General features: G+C 37.6%; 1 protein-coding gene across 1 annotated transcript in view; it reads left to right on the top strand.

Annotated features, from left to right (window-relative positions):
• The first annotated feature begins 2,825 nt into the window (after positions 1 to 2,825).
• The window catches only part of mbtps2 (membrane bound transcription factor peptidase, site 2), a 19,435-nt gene continuing 4,467 nt past the window's right edge, over positions 2,826 to 17,793 (top strand). Inside the window, exons 1-8 of the mRNA XM_015370139.1 lie at positions 2,826 to 3,120; positions 4,572 to 4,720; positions 4,966 to 5,104; positions 6,108 to 6,211; positions 7,000 to 7,127; positions 12,730 to 12,848; positions 13,801 to 13,981; positions 15,867 to 15,973. Of these exons, the coding sequence (XP_015225625.1) occupies positions 3,046 to 3,120; positions 4,572 to 4,720; positions 4,966 to 5,104; positions 6,108 to 6,211; positions 7,000 to 7,127; positions 12,730 to 12,848; positions 13,801 to 13,981; positions 15,867 to 15,973 (1,002 nt within the window). The 5' untranslated portion in view covers positions 2,826 to 3,045. The remainder of the gene's footprint in view (positions 3,121 to 4,571; positions 4,721 to 4,965; positions 5,105 to 6,107; positions 6,212 to 6,999; positions 7,128 to 12,729; positions 12,849 to 13,800; positions 13,982 to 15,866; positions 15,974 to 17,793) is intronic.

Raw genomic sequence — 17,793 nt, 5'->3', positions numbered from 1 at the left:
ATTCCTACCTAGTTTACCGCTGTAGGAAATGACCCTTCGTAAAGCAGTATTTTTGTATTCGTTAATAGAGAAGTCTCATCCTACAGTAGATGTCTTTTTAATACAGTTGCCAAACTCACCCAGAGCCATAGCTCTGTTGAACTGTCCATCCCACCTGCTCTTAGAAGTAGTGATTTTATGTGAATCTTTATAAATAAGATTGATTCTAATAAAAAAAAGATCATTCGCACCCCTCTAAATATGATTGGTTCATCTCCAGAAGGTGAGGCAGTATCTGAGGCAACTATAAAATCTGAACCGGGTTTAGACTATTTTGATCCAGTTGAACTTTTAGAGTTAGCAAAAAAAAAATCTTCAACTTGTATGTTAGATCTTCTTCCAACCAAGTTATTTAAAGCAGTATTCCCTCTTCTCCACCTGTATTTTACATGTGATTAACCCATCCCCGTTATAGCGATATGTGACTCAGGCATTAAGGTAGCTGTAATTAAACCTTTACTTAAGAAACCATCTCTTGGCCCAGATTAATTGGTCAATAATAGAACAATATGTAATTTTCTTTTTAATCCATTTTTTTAAATAGTTGTCAAAAATGTGTGACCACTTACACCATAATGAACTTTTTGAAGAGTTTCAATATGGTTTTAGAAATCCTAATACTGAAACAGCTCTGGTGAAACTCACTGATGACATTCTCAGGGCCTCAGATAATTGACTTCTGTACCATCTTCTCCTGTTAGATCTCAGTTTGTTTTTTTGTTCATATATATATGTTTTTTTTTTTATTTTCATCTGAAAATCTCTGGTTTGAAGGCATCCATATGTAGAAATATTCCTTATAAGAGGAGGGAGAAATGCAAAAACTGCTCAATACACGTTATCATGAACACAATACATAAAAAAAAAACAAATCATGCACTGTGCACTTCTTTTTTTTTCATTAGTCTCTTGTGTTTTATTAACTTCATCCTAATTTGATCATCTATAAATGTACATGTCTAGGATTAAGCCATTTTCCAAATGTATCTCCATTACTTAGTAAAGGCTTTGGGTATTTGGATGTGAGGTGCAGGGGGATACGAACTGACGAAACCCTCTGGCATTGAACCATTTGCAGTTTAATGTTTCCCTGATTACATTTATGGCTTAGTGAGTCAGTGTCTGAGCTGGGTTGCTTATTTTGACCGTCTTACACCATCACTATGTTTAATGATATCCTTATGTTCCCCTGGCCTTTTGACGGGAAGAAATCCAACATCGGTATTCACATTTTCATAGTCAGCTTGGGCAAATTAGGCTTTTTTTTTTGCTGCAGCTCTCTTTATCATTATTTTAAATGTTCTGTCATTAAATCGAAAAATTGTGTTTCAGACATCAAAACATTGTTCATCTAACAGCAAAACTATAGACAATGAGTCATTTTAGGTTATGATGTGCCTTACATTGTGAAATGACCTCAGCTGTATCTTAAAAAAATATTCATTCTCTTTGAACTAATTCACACTTTCCTTGTGTTTGCCACCAAATTCCATGCATCGTATTGAGATGTTATTAGAAAAATCACAGAGAGGCATATATGTATGGTAGCGAATGAAAACAGCTGTGTTTCATACAAAAACAAATCCTTCAATGCTGCACATATTTCTATTTAATCCTCTTGTGTCAATATCTAGTTAAAGAACATTTTTAGGCCACATTTGTCATACTTAAATGGAGAACATGATTTCCAAATTTTGTCACAAATTCTGATTTAGCATTAGATCAGGACTTTGCCCAAGCATTTCTAAAACATGAACATTATTTATTTTAACACACTCTATTGTAGATCTGGCTGTTTTGATTCCTTGTCTTCCATCAGAAAAAAACAACAAATCCCAACAGCCTCCCATGTATTTTACTATGAGGGCGGTGTTTTCAGGGAAATGTTCAGTGTTGGTTTTCAGTCCAGAGTGTTTTGCATATGAGCCAAAAACTTTCACTTTCATCTCAGCTGACCCTACGGTACCTATCTTGTATGTATACATCCAGGTCTTGGCAGGTTTTTAGTTAGTACCACAAACATTCCATTAATAGATGAGAATAAATGATCTAAAGCTTAAGTTTTATAGCCCAATATTTCCCCTTGGCCTGTCTATTTTATGTGTATTTGTCTCCTGAAACCATTTTCATACTAATTTTCTTTAACAAAAGACATCTGAGACCTACACAGATTTACTGTTTTATTAAAATACTTTCAAAAGTGGACTCTATTTATTTATTTTATTAATAAATAAATATTTTTGTTTAAGCTGCCATATGTGGACGCATTTCATATTCTGTATGTATCCCATGTACCTTTTTCTTCCTTTGGTACCTTCTGTAACGAGTACATTTCTCCACTGTGAGAGATCAGTAAAGTAAATCAATCGATCAATCAATCATAGTACCGTAATTGCATTTTAGATTCCAATAAAACACATATGTTAATGTTTATAATGTGAGAAATATAATAAAAAAAAACTATAGGTGAATGAGTATTTTATCATGAAATATTAAAAAGCAAAACAGAAAACTAAAAAGATTTATTTTTGCATATAACCTATCTATAAGAATGTAATATAATTAAAACGTTTGTATTTTTAGAACAAATGTTTATGAATATTCTAAATTAGGTCATTTTTACTGACTTTTTTTTAAAGTAATATAATGCAATACTTTTTATTTACTTGTTTTTTTGTTTGTTTTTTTTGTCAAAGCTTAGTCTTTTTTGACCCAGAATCTGCAGAGCACTTACAGAACGCTAGGTGGCAGTAGCGCGCTGCTCGTTTGCCGCAGACAAAGCCGAAGAAGGTTAACCCGGTGGCTCGTGTGTGTTTCACACCATTGTAAACAAACCCACCTGCATGATTTTGAGCATTTAAGTTGAAAATGCCGGGTTTCTTTGGCTACTTTAAAGCCGTCTAGCTGCGGCCGTGCTGCGTGCTCACCCGGCGGGTAAAAGAAGTGATGGAGGAGCTGCAGTTCGGTGGGACGGTTCCACGGAGGGTCCTCTGACAGAGCTGCACCATGATCCCGGTGTCCCTGCTGGTGTTCGTTATGGCAGGCTGGTGTGCTGTCTACCTGGCTGACACACTGCTGAGGGTAAGATTTTAACCTTATTCATATATCATTAAACTATCTCTGCTTACAGAGGGTTATTTTAAGGGTAAGGAGAGAGGTTCAGCCATGTTTAGCGGCCTCAGTTAGCTGTTTATACCTGTTTAGGTTAGCATCCATGGTGCTAAAGGACTATTTTCCTAACATTAGAGATAATAATCAACTGTTCAGCTCTAGTTCAAAATATGACGTAGATAAACCGGTCAGAAATGCGCTAAATAATTATATATTAACTAAATATTAAATTTAGATACAAGAGGGGTTTAGTAAAACCTTTATATGAAAAACTACGACATACATATATATACATGTATACACATACATAATATACATATACACACACACATTATTTATATATATATATATATATATATATATATATATATATATATATATATACACACACACACACATATATACCGGTATATACATAAGCTAAACACCAATGGTGGAGTGCCAGTCAGATGTTTGTGAATGTCAATGTACCAACCTGCGCTGCTGTGCTTCGAAACATTATGCACAGATGTATGTGTAGATTAACAGACTCTGCAAACAGCATCATTCAGACTCAGACCAATCCTGTTCAAAGCTCAGTGAGATCCTTCTCCAGTTTGTGGAATCATTGGCGCTTTAGTTTATATGTCAGTGATTGACTATTTTATTATATATTTTTATTTTTGTAATCATTATTCTTGTTATTGGTCTATTCATGGACCATAATTGTGTCTAAACAAATAGATTGATTGACTACTTACAACTTGATTTCTTCTTTTTATCTATAAACACACTTGCCTGTTAAATTTTGTTTGTATAAACTCTGTGAATACAAATTGACGATAAAAGTTGCCTAAAGTCTTACGGCTGCTGGGAGGAAGGATCTGTGATAACGCTCCCTGGTGCATTTAGGGTGCAGCAGTCTGTCAATGAAGGAGGATTCCAGTTCAGCAACAGCTTCATGCATGGGGTGGGAAACATTATGCAGCAGAGATGTTAATTTAGTTAGGATCCTTTTGTCTCCCAGTTTCTGCACAAAGTCATCCAGTCACAGAGCTGATATTCCTGATCAGCTTATCCAGCCTCTTTCTCTCAGCTACAGATAAGCCACTGCTCCAACAGACAGCTCAATAGAAGATGGCTGACGCTTTATCAGAGCCATAGAATGTCTTTAGGAGCACCCTACACTGCAAAAGTCCTCAGTCTCCTCAGCAGGAGATGTCTGCTCTGACCATTCTTGTAGCGAGCCTCAGTGTTGCGAGTCCAGTCCTGTTTGTTGTTCTGGTGAACACCTAAATACTTATGAGTCCACTATCTCAATTTCTGTTCCCTGGATGTTCACCGGTGTATTGTTGATGATGTAAGTTGATGTATGATGTATTTATCCGTGTAATATAAAACAAAATGTGTTTTTTTTTTTTATTTCCCCCGTCTTCCTGCAGTCATCCGCCTCACACCGGATCAGTTACGAGTCATGGCTCGCCAGCCGAGGCTTGATGTTGTCTCCTTTCCATGTCAGATGGCAGACCACCATGTTCAACCGGCTGTTTGCTTACTGTGCCCGCATCAACCCCCGAGCCCTCTACCTTTGGTGAGGAACATTGCACAGTCACTGTAAACTTAGCAGCCCATGCTTCATTTGATCCACATTAAATTTGTAAGAATTAAGTATTTAAAGAAATTGCATACACTGTTTTCTTTTATTGGTTTACTAGAACAATCTTTTGTCATCATTGTTTGCTCATTTTCACAGCAGCTAAACACTTTATTCTTATTTCTTTCCTTGATTTTTGCAGAAGAACCATTTGAACTAACTGATGCGATGTGTGTTCTAAGGTTTAACAGTGGTCTGGTGTTTGGTATCGTTGCCATGCTGGGATCAGTGGTGCTGCTGGTGAAGACGCTGCAGCAGACCTATGCTCAGATGACCTCTGACAATCCTAGGATGGGTAGTCAGCAGACTCTGCAGGTGGTGGTACGTTCATTTATCACTACTTCTTTATGTTTGTACTCATGTTGATTAGTGGACTTAGTGGATTAATGGACGCCTTACTTCGATTTGGGCAGGAAAACTATTCACTATCAGTATGTGTTTTATTATTTATTCAAGCTACATGGTGTAATGTTTAGCCACTAGGGGCGCTAGACCTGTACCATCCAGCTTTAGCTCCCCTGGACCAACTGGGGACACTGATCTGCGGCAAAATGAAGCAGCCTCCCTCGCTGTTTGGTAGCAAGTAAACAACCAAACCCGCTGCTAAAGCATGTGTGAGTAAACTCCAAATCATGCAGGCAGAAAAACAAACAAAAAAATGAAACAGAAAAACACTGCAAAGAAAAAAAGAAACAAGCTTCCACAGGGTGCAAACTACGAAACGAACTGCAAAAACACATAGGATGCAAACTCAACATAAAAAAAAAATGCAACATATAACACTGAAATAGGAGCAAAAATCTATCAGCAAAACAAATATAAAGGGAAAAATTAAAACATCCATCAGTTGATGCATCCATCCCTCCCCATTATTTATTGTAAACTTTCAGTTAATAATTTAAATGTTTTTAAGAAGGACAGAGATTTCTGGAAATTTTAGATATGAAGGGTTTATTAAAATCAAAATGAAAAATGATGTTAGGCTCATTTCCTCTGCAGTCTCTCCCATTTATTTTATTAATCCTAAAGTCAGATAGGCGGGCACTAATGTTCCCTTTAGACCTGTGGCTTTGATTCATGGGAAGCTATTAGCAGACTCAATATCTGAGAGTTCATTTTGGAGGAGAGGAAACCTCTTGGCTCAGGCAGCAGGATGATAAAATGCAGACTTTACAGTAAAGCTCTCGATCAGCAGAAAACATGGAAGGAAAAGTGGAGCAGAAGGTTTGAATAAATGTGCAGGAACATAACGATCCAGATGAAGCTGATTATTCTCCAGAGGATGATGTGTTTCCTTTTTTGGCCCCTCGTGTGTCCCCTTCAGGTCCCTGGAGTGAACCTGCCCACCAGTCAGTTGGCCTACTTTTTCATCGCTCTGCTGCTCAGTGGAGTCATTCATGAGCTCGGACACGCCGTGGCAGCACTGAGGTATCCGGCACCGTTACTGTGACAACCAGCAGCATGAGCTGCACTAATATTTGCTTCTCTTAAACATTTTGTCTATTTTATGTTTCCCTCAGATACAGTTTGGAGCTTTCTGTTAATATTTAATGTTTCTTCTCTTAAACCTGATGTAAAAGACACATTCTCGCTGAATTTGTCTGCATTGTTCCCCAGTAGTATTTGCAGAGAGGAGTTCATATGATTGTTTGATCATTGACGTTAAAACTGTGTCATAACACTAAGTTTAGCTGCTATTTCTCTGAGTAAAGACAGCTGGCTCGTAAATAGGTCATTTACTGCACAGATTCCTCATTAAAGGCTCCTGATGTGCTTCCATTACCATCTGCTGTCATTCTTTATTACCGTATTGGCCTGAATATAAGACCAGTTTTTTTTTTTCAATAAAAAAAATTTAAAATGTGGGGTCGTCTTTTTTGTTTTGTTCCTAAAAACTGTTCCTGGAAAGAGGGGGTGGCTTTATAATCAGAGTTGCCTTATATTAGGGTCATTACGGTATAAGTCTCACCATTAAACCAGGTTGGTTAAATGTGTGGAGGATATTTAAAGGCAGCATGTCTTTCAGTTTCTTCTTTTAATTCATAATTTAGTCACTCTGAACATTTAAACTCTAGTTTTGTGTATTTTTCAAGTAGCTGTTGTTGTTTTTTGATAACTTATTGCTGGCATTCTGTGTTTCCAGGAATGTTTTATCCATTTCTGGAGCCTGTAAATGTTAAAGTCTCCTCTGTGTTTAATGTCCCCCCCCTCCACAGGGAGTCTGTGAGAGTGAATGGCTTTGGCATGTTTGTCTTCGTCGTGTATCCTGGTGCGTTCGTGGACCTCTTCACCACACACCTCAACCTCATTTCGCCTACTCAGCAGCTCCGAATCTTCTGTGCAGGTAATGAAGTAAATCTTCTCGTCATGAGGGCAGTTTTACATGGTTATTTATTATTTAAGTTTATTATAGTTCTATAATTTTATTCCAATTTTGCTTTTATTTGACTTATTTAATTTTATTGTTTTAGTTTTTTTTTTTTCTGCATTTATTTGTATAATAAAAACAAAGTGAAAATCAAAATTTTATTTTATTTTAGTCTATTCTAATTCGCCCTCCCTCCTGCCCTTACTATCTTGCGCCCCCTCCTGGCACTATTCTTTACAGCAGCTTTCTGCTGGTTTGCCAGCTGATCTAATCACATCTATTAATCACAGTTATTAGGAACACTTTGTTTTGGCTTCATAGGTCGACCAATAAAGTTCTTGCCGGCGGACAGATGCATCCCATCAAATCTGTTCGGTTTCAATTAGGATAATAGCAGCTGGATAAACGGATTGGCAGAGAAAAGCTGTTAGTCATGCGTGAATGTGACCGATTTCTACTCACTGTAGTGGGTCTGTGGGAGCTGAGGACAATCTCATTGATATTTCTGTAGTTTTACTTAGAAAATGCAGGTAATGGGCAGAAGTTTGCATTTTAAAGAATGCTAAGTAATTACTGTGAATAGATTTTAATAAAGAAAGTAAATTATAAGATTTTAATCATTTAAGTAATTAAGAACTCCATTAATTATTGACTTGTTTGTATTCAACCTTCCTCTGTCTCATTAATCATGGGTACGCCATGCTTCACAACCTTTCTGCTTATTTACTGCTTGTTAATTTGTTGCCTTTCCCAAACACCTTGGTATATAAGTCTCTGTTTTTTGATAGAAGTTCTCTTTAACAGTCTATTTGAAGTTATTTGCTCTGTTCTTATATGAAATCTTGATCTGCAGCACTTAAATGGTTTATATATATATATATATATATATATATATATATATATATATGACTGGATAATACTGTAGTATCAACATACACTGCCTGGCCAAAAAAAAAGTCGCCACCTGGATTCAACTAAGCAAATAGGTACGAGCCTCCTATTGGATAATTACTGCATGGGCAATTATTTTTCAGCTGGCAACAAGTTATTTAACCCCAACTGGTGCAACGACTTGCTTCTCATTTACTAAACAACCATGTCGAAAGACACATCCCGTGGTCGTGGAAAAGATGTTAGTCTGTTTGAGAAGGGTCAAATCATTGGCATGCCTCAAGCAGAGAAAACATCTAAAGAGATTGCAGAAACTACTAAAATTGGGTTAAGAACTGTCCAACGCATTATTAAAAACTGCAAGGATAGTGGGGACCCATCATCTTCAAGGAAGAAATGTGGCCGGAAAAAAATCCTGAGTGATTGTGATCAGCGACTATTTAAACATGTGGTGAGATCAAATCAAAGAAAAACAACAGTAGAACTCAGGGCTATGTTTAATACTGAAAGTAAGAGCATTTCCACACGCACAATGCGAAGGGAACTCAAGGGATTGGGACTGAACAGCTGTGTAGCTGTAAGAAAACCACTAATCAGTGAGGCTAACCAGAAAAAAAGGCTTCAATTTGCTAGGGAGCATAAAGATTGGACTGTGGAACAATGGAAGAAGGTCATGTGGTCTGATGAGTCCAGATTTATCCTGTTCCAGAGTGAATGGTGAATCAGGGTAAGAAGAGAGGCAGGTGAAGTGATGCGCCCACCATGCCTAGTGTCTACTGTACAAGCCTGTCGGGGCGGTGTTTTGATCTGGGGTTGCTGCAGTTGGTCAGGTCTAGGTTCAGCAACAGTATGTGCTCAAAGAATGAGGTCAACTGACTACCTGAATATACTGAATGACCAGGTTATTCCATCAATAGACTTTTACTTCTCTGATGGCACAGGCATATTCCAAGATGACAATGCCAGGATTCATCGGGCTCAAATTGTGAATGACTGGTTTAGGGAGCATGACACATCATTTTCACACATGGATTGGCAACCACAGAGTCCAGACCAGACCTTATTTTATTTTCTACTTTACAGTTAATTTAGTAATCAAATAAAACCTCTTTGTAAATTCACATACTTCAATAAACAAGCGTTTGAGCTCAGAAACTGAAATATGCTGCTGTCCTCTTCGCAAAGTCTCTCTTGTTTACACTAAGATGGACTTTATTGTCATTTTGTACACACAGTGTGTATATACATTTCCATTTGTAAAGTGCAGCAGTGATAAAACGTAACCATAAGACTGGTATATGATTTAGTTCCATCATTCAGCGCTTTAGTTACAGCGCTCTCGCGGAAGAGATTTTAGATCTCAGTGGGACCAACCTGGTTAAATAAAGGCGAAATAAAATAGAAAAGAAGCTTATTAAATACACATTTTAAATCAACTATATATGACAACTTTGGTAATGTTTGATAATAAACGGACTGATAAGTGGTCTGCAGAAGGTGCTTAATATTAGATAATCTTTTATTATTTATTTATGGAAAATGTTTTTTTATTTTTTGTAGAATTTTGGCTTAATTACTCTTTTGAGTTGATTTTATTTGAACAAATGACAAGTTTAGACTCTATGTACTTAAATAGTTAACTAATTCAATAATTGATTAATTGAAATTAATAGTATCAGCCCTAAATCATATTACTAGACCCGAGGATAAGAAAGGATAAGAAAAGCTGAAAAAAGCTTGAGATAGGAGGAGAAGTTCACCTTTTATTGACAAACTGGTCTTTAAGAAGCCATGTGGGAAAGAATGACGGTCCAATCAAAGGCAACTGAGTCTTTGGCAAGACCATCAATTACATATCAATGGATCCTCTCCAAAAAAAAGGTCTGAGTGGTGTGAATACTTTTGAAAATACTCTTTTGAAGTTAGAACCAAATATATATCATCAGGAAACCAATTTTTAACTAGTGTTTCTTTTTTCCTCATAAATTGACCTTTTAGAAAACAACCAGTCATACAAGCCATAATCTAAGCCCTGCAACTACACTTTTCAGCCACCAGAGGGCAGTAAAGAACCTGACTGATTGTCTGTCCCTGTGTGGCCAACAAGTGGCTTTTCTGAGGAGATAATAACAGCCTCAGACGAGACGCGGAGGCACGTGATCCACCGGGAGGAAGCTATTCCCATCAGGGGATTGGTGACATAACAGCCTGCTGTTTGTTTGTTTGTTTCTCTGTGTGAGATTGGCCTTTTACATCAGGGAGCCTCGCATCAAATACATTATTTACTCCTGTAGACACAGTTTAATAGCTTGTTTACTCTGTAACAACACCAGCGTATCGATGCACGTAGGTCTGAAATTAACAGTATGCTTTCCCATCTAATTATGATGAAGCCCATGTTTTATTTTATTTTTCTGCTATGAAAGTCATTTCCTTTTCCCAGGAAAATGTAGCTGCATCTCCAGCTCACTCAGATAATCTTTTGGGCCTCAAACTCATCAGACCATGAGACGTTTTCTCCTGTGGTTCCAAGTCTTCTTGCATAATTAAGATGGTATAGACGGCTATTTATAGCGAGCAGTGGTTGCTGTTGGGTCACAGTCAGTGTATGTGGAGAACATAGAGGAGAGGGTTGGAGCAGGGAGGATTTGGCTCCAAGCTCCTGCTGCTACGCTGTTGTTTTAGTTCAGGTCATAAACTAGCTGTAGTTTTCCCGAGCATTGTGGGAGTCTAATTTGTATCCTGCACATATCTCCTGTCTTTTAGGTTTTCTATATTTTATATTTGCTGGTTTTCTTTCATTTTTAGGTGATTAATTCATTATTTGGGGCGTTTCAAGTGGTTAGAAGCATGTTGCTTGTCTTTATTTCAATAGAATGAAATGTTCTGTTTGTTTTGTGATTTTTTTTTTTTTATTACAGATTAGTTATGCCCATTTTTTATATTTATTACCTCTGATATTTGATTGGCAGCCAAATACCGTACAATAAGATTTTTTTTTTCAGTGGAATCCGCTTATAGTTGTCACGGATATAGTAATCAACCGCTTATATAGATCAAAAGGCTTGGGACAGAATCATTTCTATACAAATGCTTTTTAAATCCTTTGTTTATAGTAATCAAGAAATCCACTTCTAGTGTTCATTTTTGGCCATTTTATGAATGTAAACATGTGCAAAAATAACTTTAAAATTACATGTACATCTCGGAGGTACAAGAGCGAAGAAGAGGAGAAGAGGAGACTGTATTCCCTTCCAGAGCTGAGATGAGGAATGCTGTTTGCATATTAGAGACTGGTCTCCTGCATGTTGGATTAAAAAACTTGAACCTTTTTAACGTTTTCAAAAAGAAGTGAACTTGGTGTTGGGCAACACGCTGATCCAGGGAACCATGGATAAATATGTAAAGTGATTTCCTAATGCGGCGCAGCAGATCCGCAACATAAAACAGACGTAGGCTAGCTTTAATTTTCTGTAGCCTATGTAGTTCTTTTCTATGTTGTTCTATGAAACCATTTGTTTCAAACTTTATTTTCAGACACGTTAAAAAAAGAGCCGACGCACATAATAAGTTACATAGGCCTACTATTAGAGTTATGTCTGCACACAGCGCAGTATACTGTAATTAAACTTGAATGGTACCGTAATAAAATTCAGTAAATGCATAAGCTATCTGTTTCATTACATTTTTCTCATTGAAAAACCATAAAAATAGATATTAGATGATATTCTGCATAAAAAAATAAGTGAAATAACGGTAAATTCAGTTTTACTTATCAACCACTTATAGTGTTCATATTGGCTTTGGACCAACGTGACCACTAGAAGCGGATTCCACTTTATTTAAAAAATAATGCATAAAATCTAAGATGCATTAACAGGATCTTATCTGTCCTGTATTTTCTTTTCAATTTAAAAAGTATGCATCCATGGAAGAACTTTCTGGGCTTTTTTTTCCTGTCTAGGTGAAAGTTCATTGAATAAAACAGAAACAGAATTGATCAAAGGCATAATCTGCAAAAAATTGGTATTGATTAGGGCTGGGTAAAACAAATCGATTTGAATCGATTCCTTTACATTTTTTCAAAATCCATGTCTAGGGAATGAGATCGATTCATTTTATAGTGACCCGCGTGATGTTCACAGAGCAGGAAAGATGTACTCAAGATGACTTCAAGCCAGACAGCTGCAAATATCACCAATAGGTTGACTGAAGACATTAAGAAATGGGGGCTGACCAGCAAACACCCTGTAGTTGTTACAGACAACGCTGCCAATATGGTTTGTGCAGTGAAGATAATGCAGCTCATGCATGTCTGCTGTGTCCCCGCTGTGTCATGTCTGCTTGCTCGAGTGAGGCTTTTTCACTTTTCACAAACCAGTTTGCACTTTTGAGACAGTTTTGTTCACATCTCATGTTTAAACTGTCTGATTTACAAGTTTGCACTTTGTATTTAATGTGACAAGGAAAAATAAAAAACATCAGTATTTTGAAACACAGTTGAACCATTTTCATTATTGTAAAAACAGAATCGAATCGAAATTAATCGATTTAGAACTGAATGAATCAAAATCGAATCGATTCAGGACTTTGGCGAAAATACCCAGCCCCAGTATTGATCACAAAAATCTTGTTGGGCGCAGAGTTAAAATGAACCGACAGATTTTAAACTTCTTCTTATTTTCAGGGGTCTGGCACAACTTTGTTCTGTGTGTGGCAGCGCTGGCCGTCCTCTTCCTGCTGCCGGTCCTGCTGTTTCCCATGTACACCACCGGAGTCGGGGCTCTGGTTACAGAGGTTGTTCAGGTGAGTCCAGCAGGTTCCTCTGTGCAGCATAACCTCTCCCTTTGGTGTAGCTTAGCAAAGAAAAACCAGTGACACCGCTTTTAGTGAGCAGTCTGTCAGTTAATGTGGCCTTACTGCATGCTTTACTCTGAGAAGTATACTTATATACTTCGTATACAGCCCCTTCACAATATCAATGTGTGCAAAGTTAAAGGAAACGGAAGATTAGAATTATGAACGTGTGAGCAGTTTGTATTCAGCCTCCTGGGAACTGGAGGGAAGCGGAAAGCAAATCCTCTGATCAGGTGAGACTATAATGAAACTTTTTTAGGGAATAGAAACCATCAGCAGACATGCTGTAAACAGTTCCTGACCAAAGGTCGCAGCTCCAGGATCGTCTTGCTGTTTGGCTGACCTGTAAAGGTGGCGCTCCGATGTTCTGTAAATGATGACAGTGGCATCTATGTTGCTGCTATATCAGGGTAAATTTACACTTCACCGTGTCTTTTTAAACAAAAATGAAATATTTTACCTTCTGCTTTATAGCGTCTTTCCTCTGAGATAAACAGTTTGGCTAAAAAACACAAACTTCCTTCTCCAAAGTGGTGCAGGTGTTTGTATTTTGCTTCCTTCAGCATTGAGCATCCTTGCAGAGGGCTGCTTCCCTTTATGGTTGAGATTCAGTTTAGCCCACAGATTACTCTGAGTTCCATGTTGATAATAAAAGCTGATACCTGTGCAGAATTATAGAAGCGCATTAGCAGGTTTTTTTTTTGGTAAACAGGAAGCTGTTGGATCGAAGCTAGTTGTATATTTTAGTTTTCTCCTCAGCTGCAGTTTGGGAATGTGTTTATCAGGCTCTGCATCTTCCACAGTTTCCAAACAGCTGAAATGTGCAGGACAGAGTCCAACAAAGATCTCATTTGACATTTATTCCCATTTGAACCAAGTGGCTTTTTTTTTCCCCTTTCAGGGCTCTGCAGCTGATGGACCCAGGGGTCTGTCAGTCGGGGACATCGTGACGGGGCTGGAGGACTGCTCTGTCAGGGGAGTGGAGGACTGGACCAGCTGCCTGTCTCAGCTCTCCCACGCACCACAGACGGGATACTGCGTCCCAGCCGCCAGCCTGCAGCCCAGCTGGGCTCACGGCAGACGTGAGTGGCTGCTCTGTCTTTAGGAAACTCACAGGATTATTCACACATTTTGTCTCATTAACACCTTGAACCTCAATGTTTTATTGGGAAATGATGCGACTTTCCAGCTCAGATCAGGCTGGTACCTAAATTCTACTTAGTTGGGTGCTAGTTACTAATTAGGTTGGCTTTTTATTTGCGGTAACAGAGTAAACAGGGTGACAAGCCAAGGCTTTTATTTTCAGATTTTGTTCTAATTGAAACCCACATCTAATTTTCCTTTTATACCACAGCTTTATATAATGTCACATATAAAATCATCCAAAAAATTTTTAGGTTCAACTGTGAGAAGGAAATATTTTGGGAGATTTTACTCCCCAGCTGACGTACGACAAGTCTCAGTCGGCATATTTTTTGACCTCGTGCTATAATCAAAGTTTTATATTCTCTGGTTATGATCCCTGTGAAGGGAAAAAAATAAAAAGCTCAGCATCCAGAGGGAAAATGTACGATTTGTCGGGTTCAGAAAAGTTTGGAATATAAATGCATGGGAAAACTTTTCAGACTCCATTTCAGTCCTTCCTGTTTTCTGTTGGTTCATCCATCAGTTTGTTCATACTTTGATCCATTCCTGTCTTCTCTGTTGGTCTATTTATCCGTCCGTGGGATGCCAACATATCTTTAAACATTTACTCAAAGACATCTGGTGTGGTGGAAGTAGTTCAACCCACACCTGTAGAAAAAAAATAAGCGTTCCTTAACATTTATAAATATACTGTATTTTCCTCACAGTAAGGCATGAGTCATCATCTTGCTTCCTCCACTTCCGCTGTGTTTCCATTAACCAAGAAATTGTAGTAACAATAATAAATACGTTAAATGGAAACACTGCAATTTTGAAAAAAACTCAAATCCTTTTATTAAATGTTTTTACGATTCCATGGGTTGGTTTATCAGTTGCACAGAAATTCTTATATTTTGCAAAATGGAAACACTTTTTTTTTTTTTGCATTGAACAAGTAACGTTATCAAAAAGTAACGTGATCTGCAATCAGACCTCACCGCCTTGGAAAAAGAATAAGAAGAGCGGAAGTAGTTGGAGGATGATGGATCCCACTCGAGATGTTTCAGAAATATGGAAATATTTAATGCATCATCACATCAGCTTTTGCCACGTTTGTTTTCAGACCAATTCCTGTGCAACTTCAATTATATTAGCTATTTATTGGAAATACCCTCGTAGTTAAGCTTTGCATTTTCAAAACTAGCAGAATATCGACTTAGTCTTGTGCACATTTGTAATAGAAATGTAACTAGAGATTCATTACTGTTGAATTCTCTTGCAGCATCTCAGTTTCCTTGCTCTACATCTTGACTGATAGCCTTGAGATTGAAACCGGAGTCATAATAATGTCTTTTAATGGATGCCATTTTGGGATCCTTATACTCAACCTGTAATGTTATGTTGAGCTCAGTATGTATCACTCCTCCATGCTCCTGATTATGGTAGCTGTGGCTTTGTTGTTTTTATTGTTTTTAGAAAGTTAAGTCTTTAAGTTTGCCTTATAGTGCGGGAAAATACGGTAACCGTGGCAGCAGAGGACAGACTCTCAGTGAAGGATTTATTAGAAAATGATGCAGCGCAGACACTTTTTTTATGATGTATGTTGTTGTTTGACAGTTAGGCTGACAATGGTTGAATTATTCCAACCGTATAAATATCAGACGGAATCCAGGAATAACCTGAGTTTGCTAAAACCCTCCATGCTTTCCTCAGGCCCCTTTTCCTCTATAGCTCATGATGTTTTGGTTTATTCTTTCGGAATTTTCTGTGCCTATAGTTGCTGACCAAACAGGAAATGGGGTTGATTGGTGCTAAAAATTTCTTGTTTTTTTTCCCTGGTAGCTTTCAAGCGTCTGGATGGAACGATGGACTGCTGCAGCAACAACAGCCTGACAGACCTCTGCTTCTCCTACATCAAACCACAGGGGAGGAACAGCAGGGAGAGAGAGGTGACACACACTCACACACACACACACACACACACACACACACACACACACACACACACACACACACACATAGAGTAGTGCACCCAGGCTTGTCTGACAGGTTGAGCGTGTGAGGGGCAAAATTTAGACTGCTTCCTGGTTCTGCTGCTCCATGTGGAATAAATAAGTGTCGATATTTGTGCTGTGCAAAGGAAAAAAAGGGGAACAGGTTGAGTCAGAGTTTTCCTTCATCAGTGACTCGGTTCTTGGTGTTTTGTTAACATACAAAAATAACCTGGATCTGTTTCCTTTGACGCCTTTTGAATGTGAGACTTTTTCTACATTTCCTGTTATTTTATGCACATAATTGTAAAGATCTGCAGCCAAGACCTCATGTGCTCATCTTTCCAGGGTCCTGGATATTTTTTTTTAAATCCCGAGACTAACTTTGAGGGCTTTTTTTCCCCCTGGTCTGGATTCAAATTATAGACACAAGTCTTTTCATTTCTGTTCAACCTTCATAATTAAAAATACTCACTCATTGTTTTCTCTTTTGATCCTAACTGCGGAGATCAGCAGCAGGTATTTAGTGGTGCTGAACATTTGTGCAAAAAGTACCGTTTAAATCATCGAAACAGTTTATTTTCCCCTTGAAATTTTCTCCACCTTTTTTTTAAGAGAAACTGTGCATTTCACTGAGATATTTTAGAAACGTGCAAATGAATGCCTAATTGTCTAGTGAAAGTAAAAGTGCTGCAGTTACAGCTGCAGGTGGGGATCAAAGTTGGACCATAGTTCCCCTGTTTCCGTCTGTTTGTGTTGTTTTCCTGCTGGACAGTAAACCTCCTTTTCAGTCTCACAGCTTCTATTGTCTAGTATATTTAGAGATGTTAATACTTTTTTTTTTACAATATTTTTAATTGGTACTTCCTTTCTTTATTTCAGTTACTTTTGCTTATTTTTGAGCCTTTCTTCTTTCTATTGGTTATTATTTAGTGAATGTTTAATTACTAGTGTTTAAATCATTATTTCACAGTATTTTATTCATGTTATTACATATAAACGTAATAAAGACTCAGCCACAAAATATCATTTTGAAAAATGCCTCAATTACTGCTGACAAGCGGACAGTTCCAAGATGGCAGACTCGGCTAGAAAATATGCTTTAGTCGCCGCTTTAAATTGTCCGTAGACTTTGGACACATGTGACCTTTATAATATTAACTCACATTTTGTTACGCAATGGAATGTAGATAAAATCTCAGTCACATGCTCTAATGTGTTGATCCCATGCTTCATGAACATATTTACCAAAGCAGCCTCCTGTTTAAACCTCATTAAGGGGGTTTTGAACTATGATCATTTGTTTAAGATATTTGATCAGTTTTTGCTTTAAGATGCTTGATTTTATGTCTTGTTCTGGAAGAAATCCTGTTTCGTTTTCTCTCTACTCCTAATCCTATCATCTGTTCAGGCCAGCATAGTGACCAAAATGTAACATACAAAGTCTTATCAAAATCTATTGTTTGTTCTTTAAAATTACTAAAATAAAATAATAAAATTATAAGAGAAGGTCCTATTGCTGGATCTACTTTAATAAAGTGGTAATATAATGAAACTAAAGTCATAGATTTAGGTCTGAGAGTTATAGCATAGGAGAAATTACTTTATTCTGTGTTTAACTCACATGTTCTAACGCAGCGGTCGCCAACCTTTTTTGCTCCACGGACTGACTATATGTCAGACAATATTTTCACGGACCGGCCTTTAAAGTGTGGGGTGAAAATACGATCAAATAAAATGATACGATTGGCATAAAATCAGATACAAACAGCATAAAA

This window comes from Cyprinodon variegatus, unplaced genomic scaffold, assembly GCF_000732505.1.
Source record: "Cyprinodon variegatus isolate N-32 unplaced genomic scaffold, C_variegatus-1.0 Scaffold42, whole genome shotgun sequence".
NCBI lineage: Eukaryota > Metazoa > Chordata > Actinopteri > Cyprinodontiformes > Cyprinodontidae > Cyprinodon > Cyprinodon variegatus.
The sequence above is the reverse complement of the archived record's forward strand: the minus strand, read 5'-3'. Positions and strand labels throughout refer to the sequence as shown.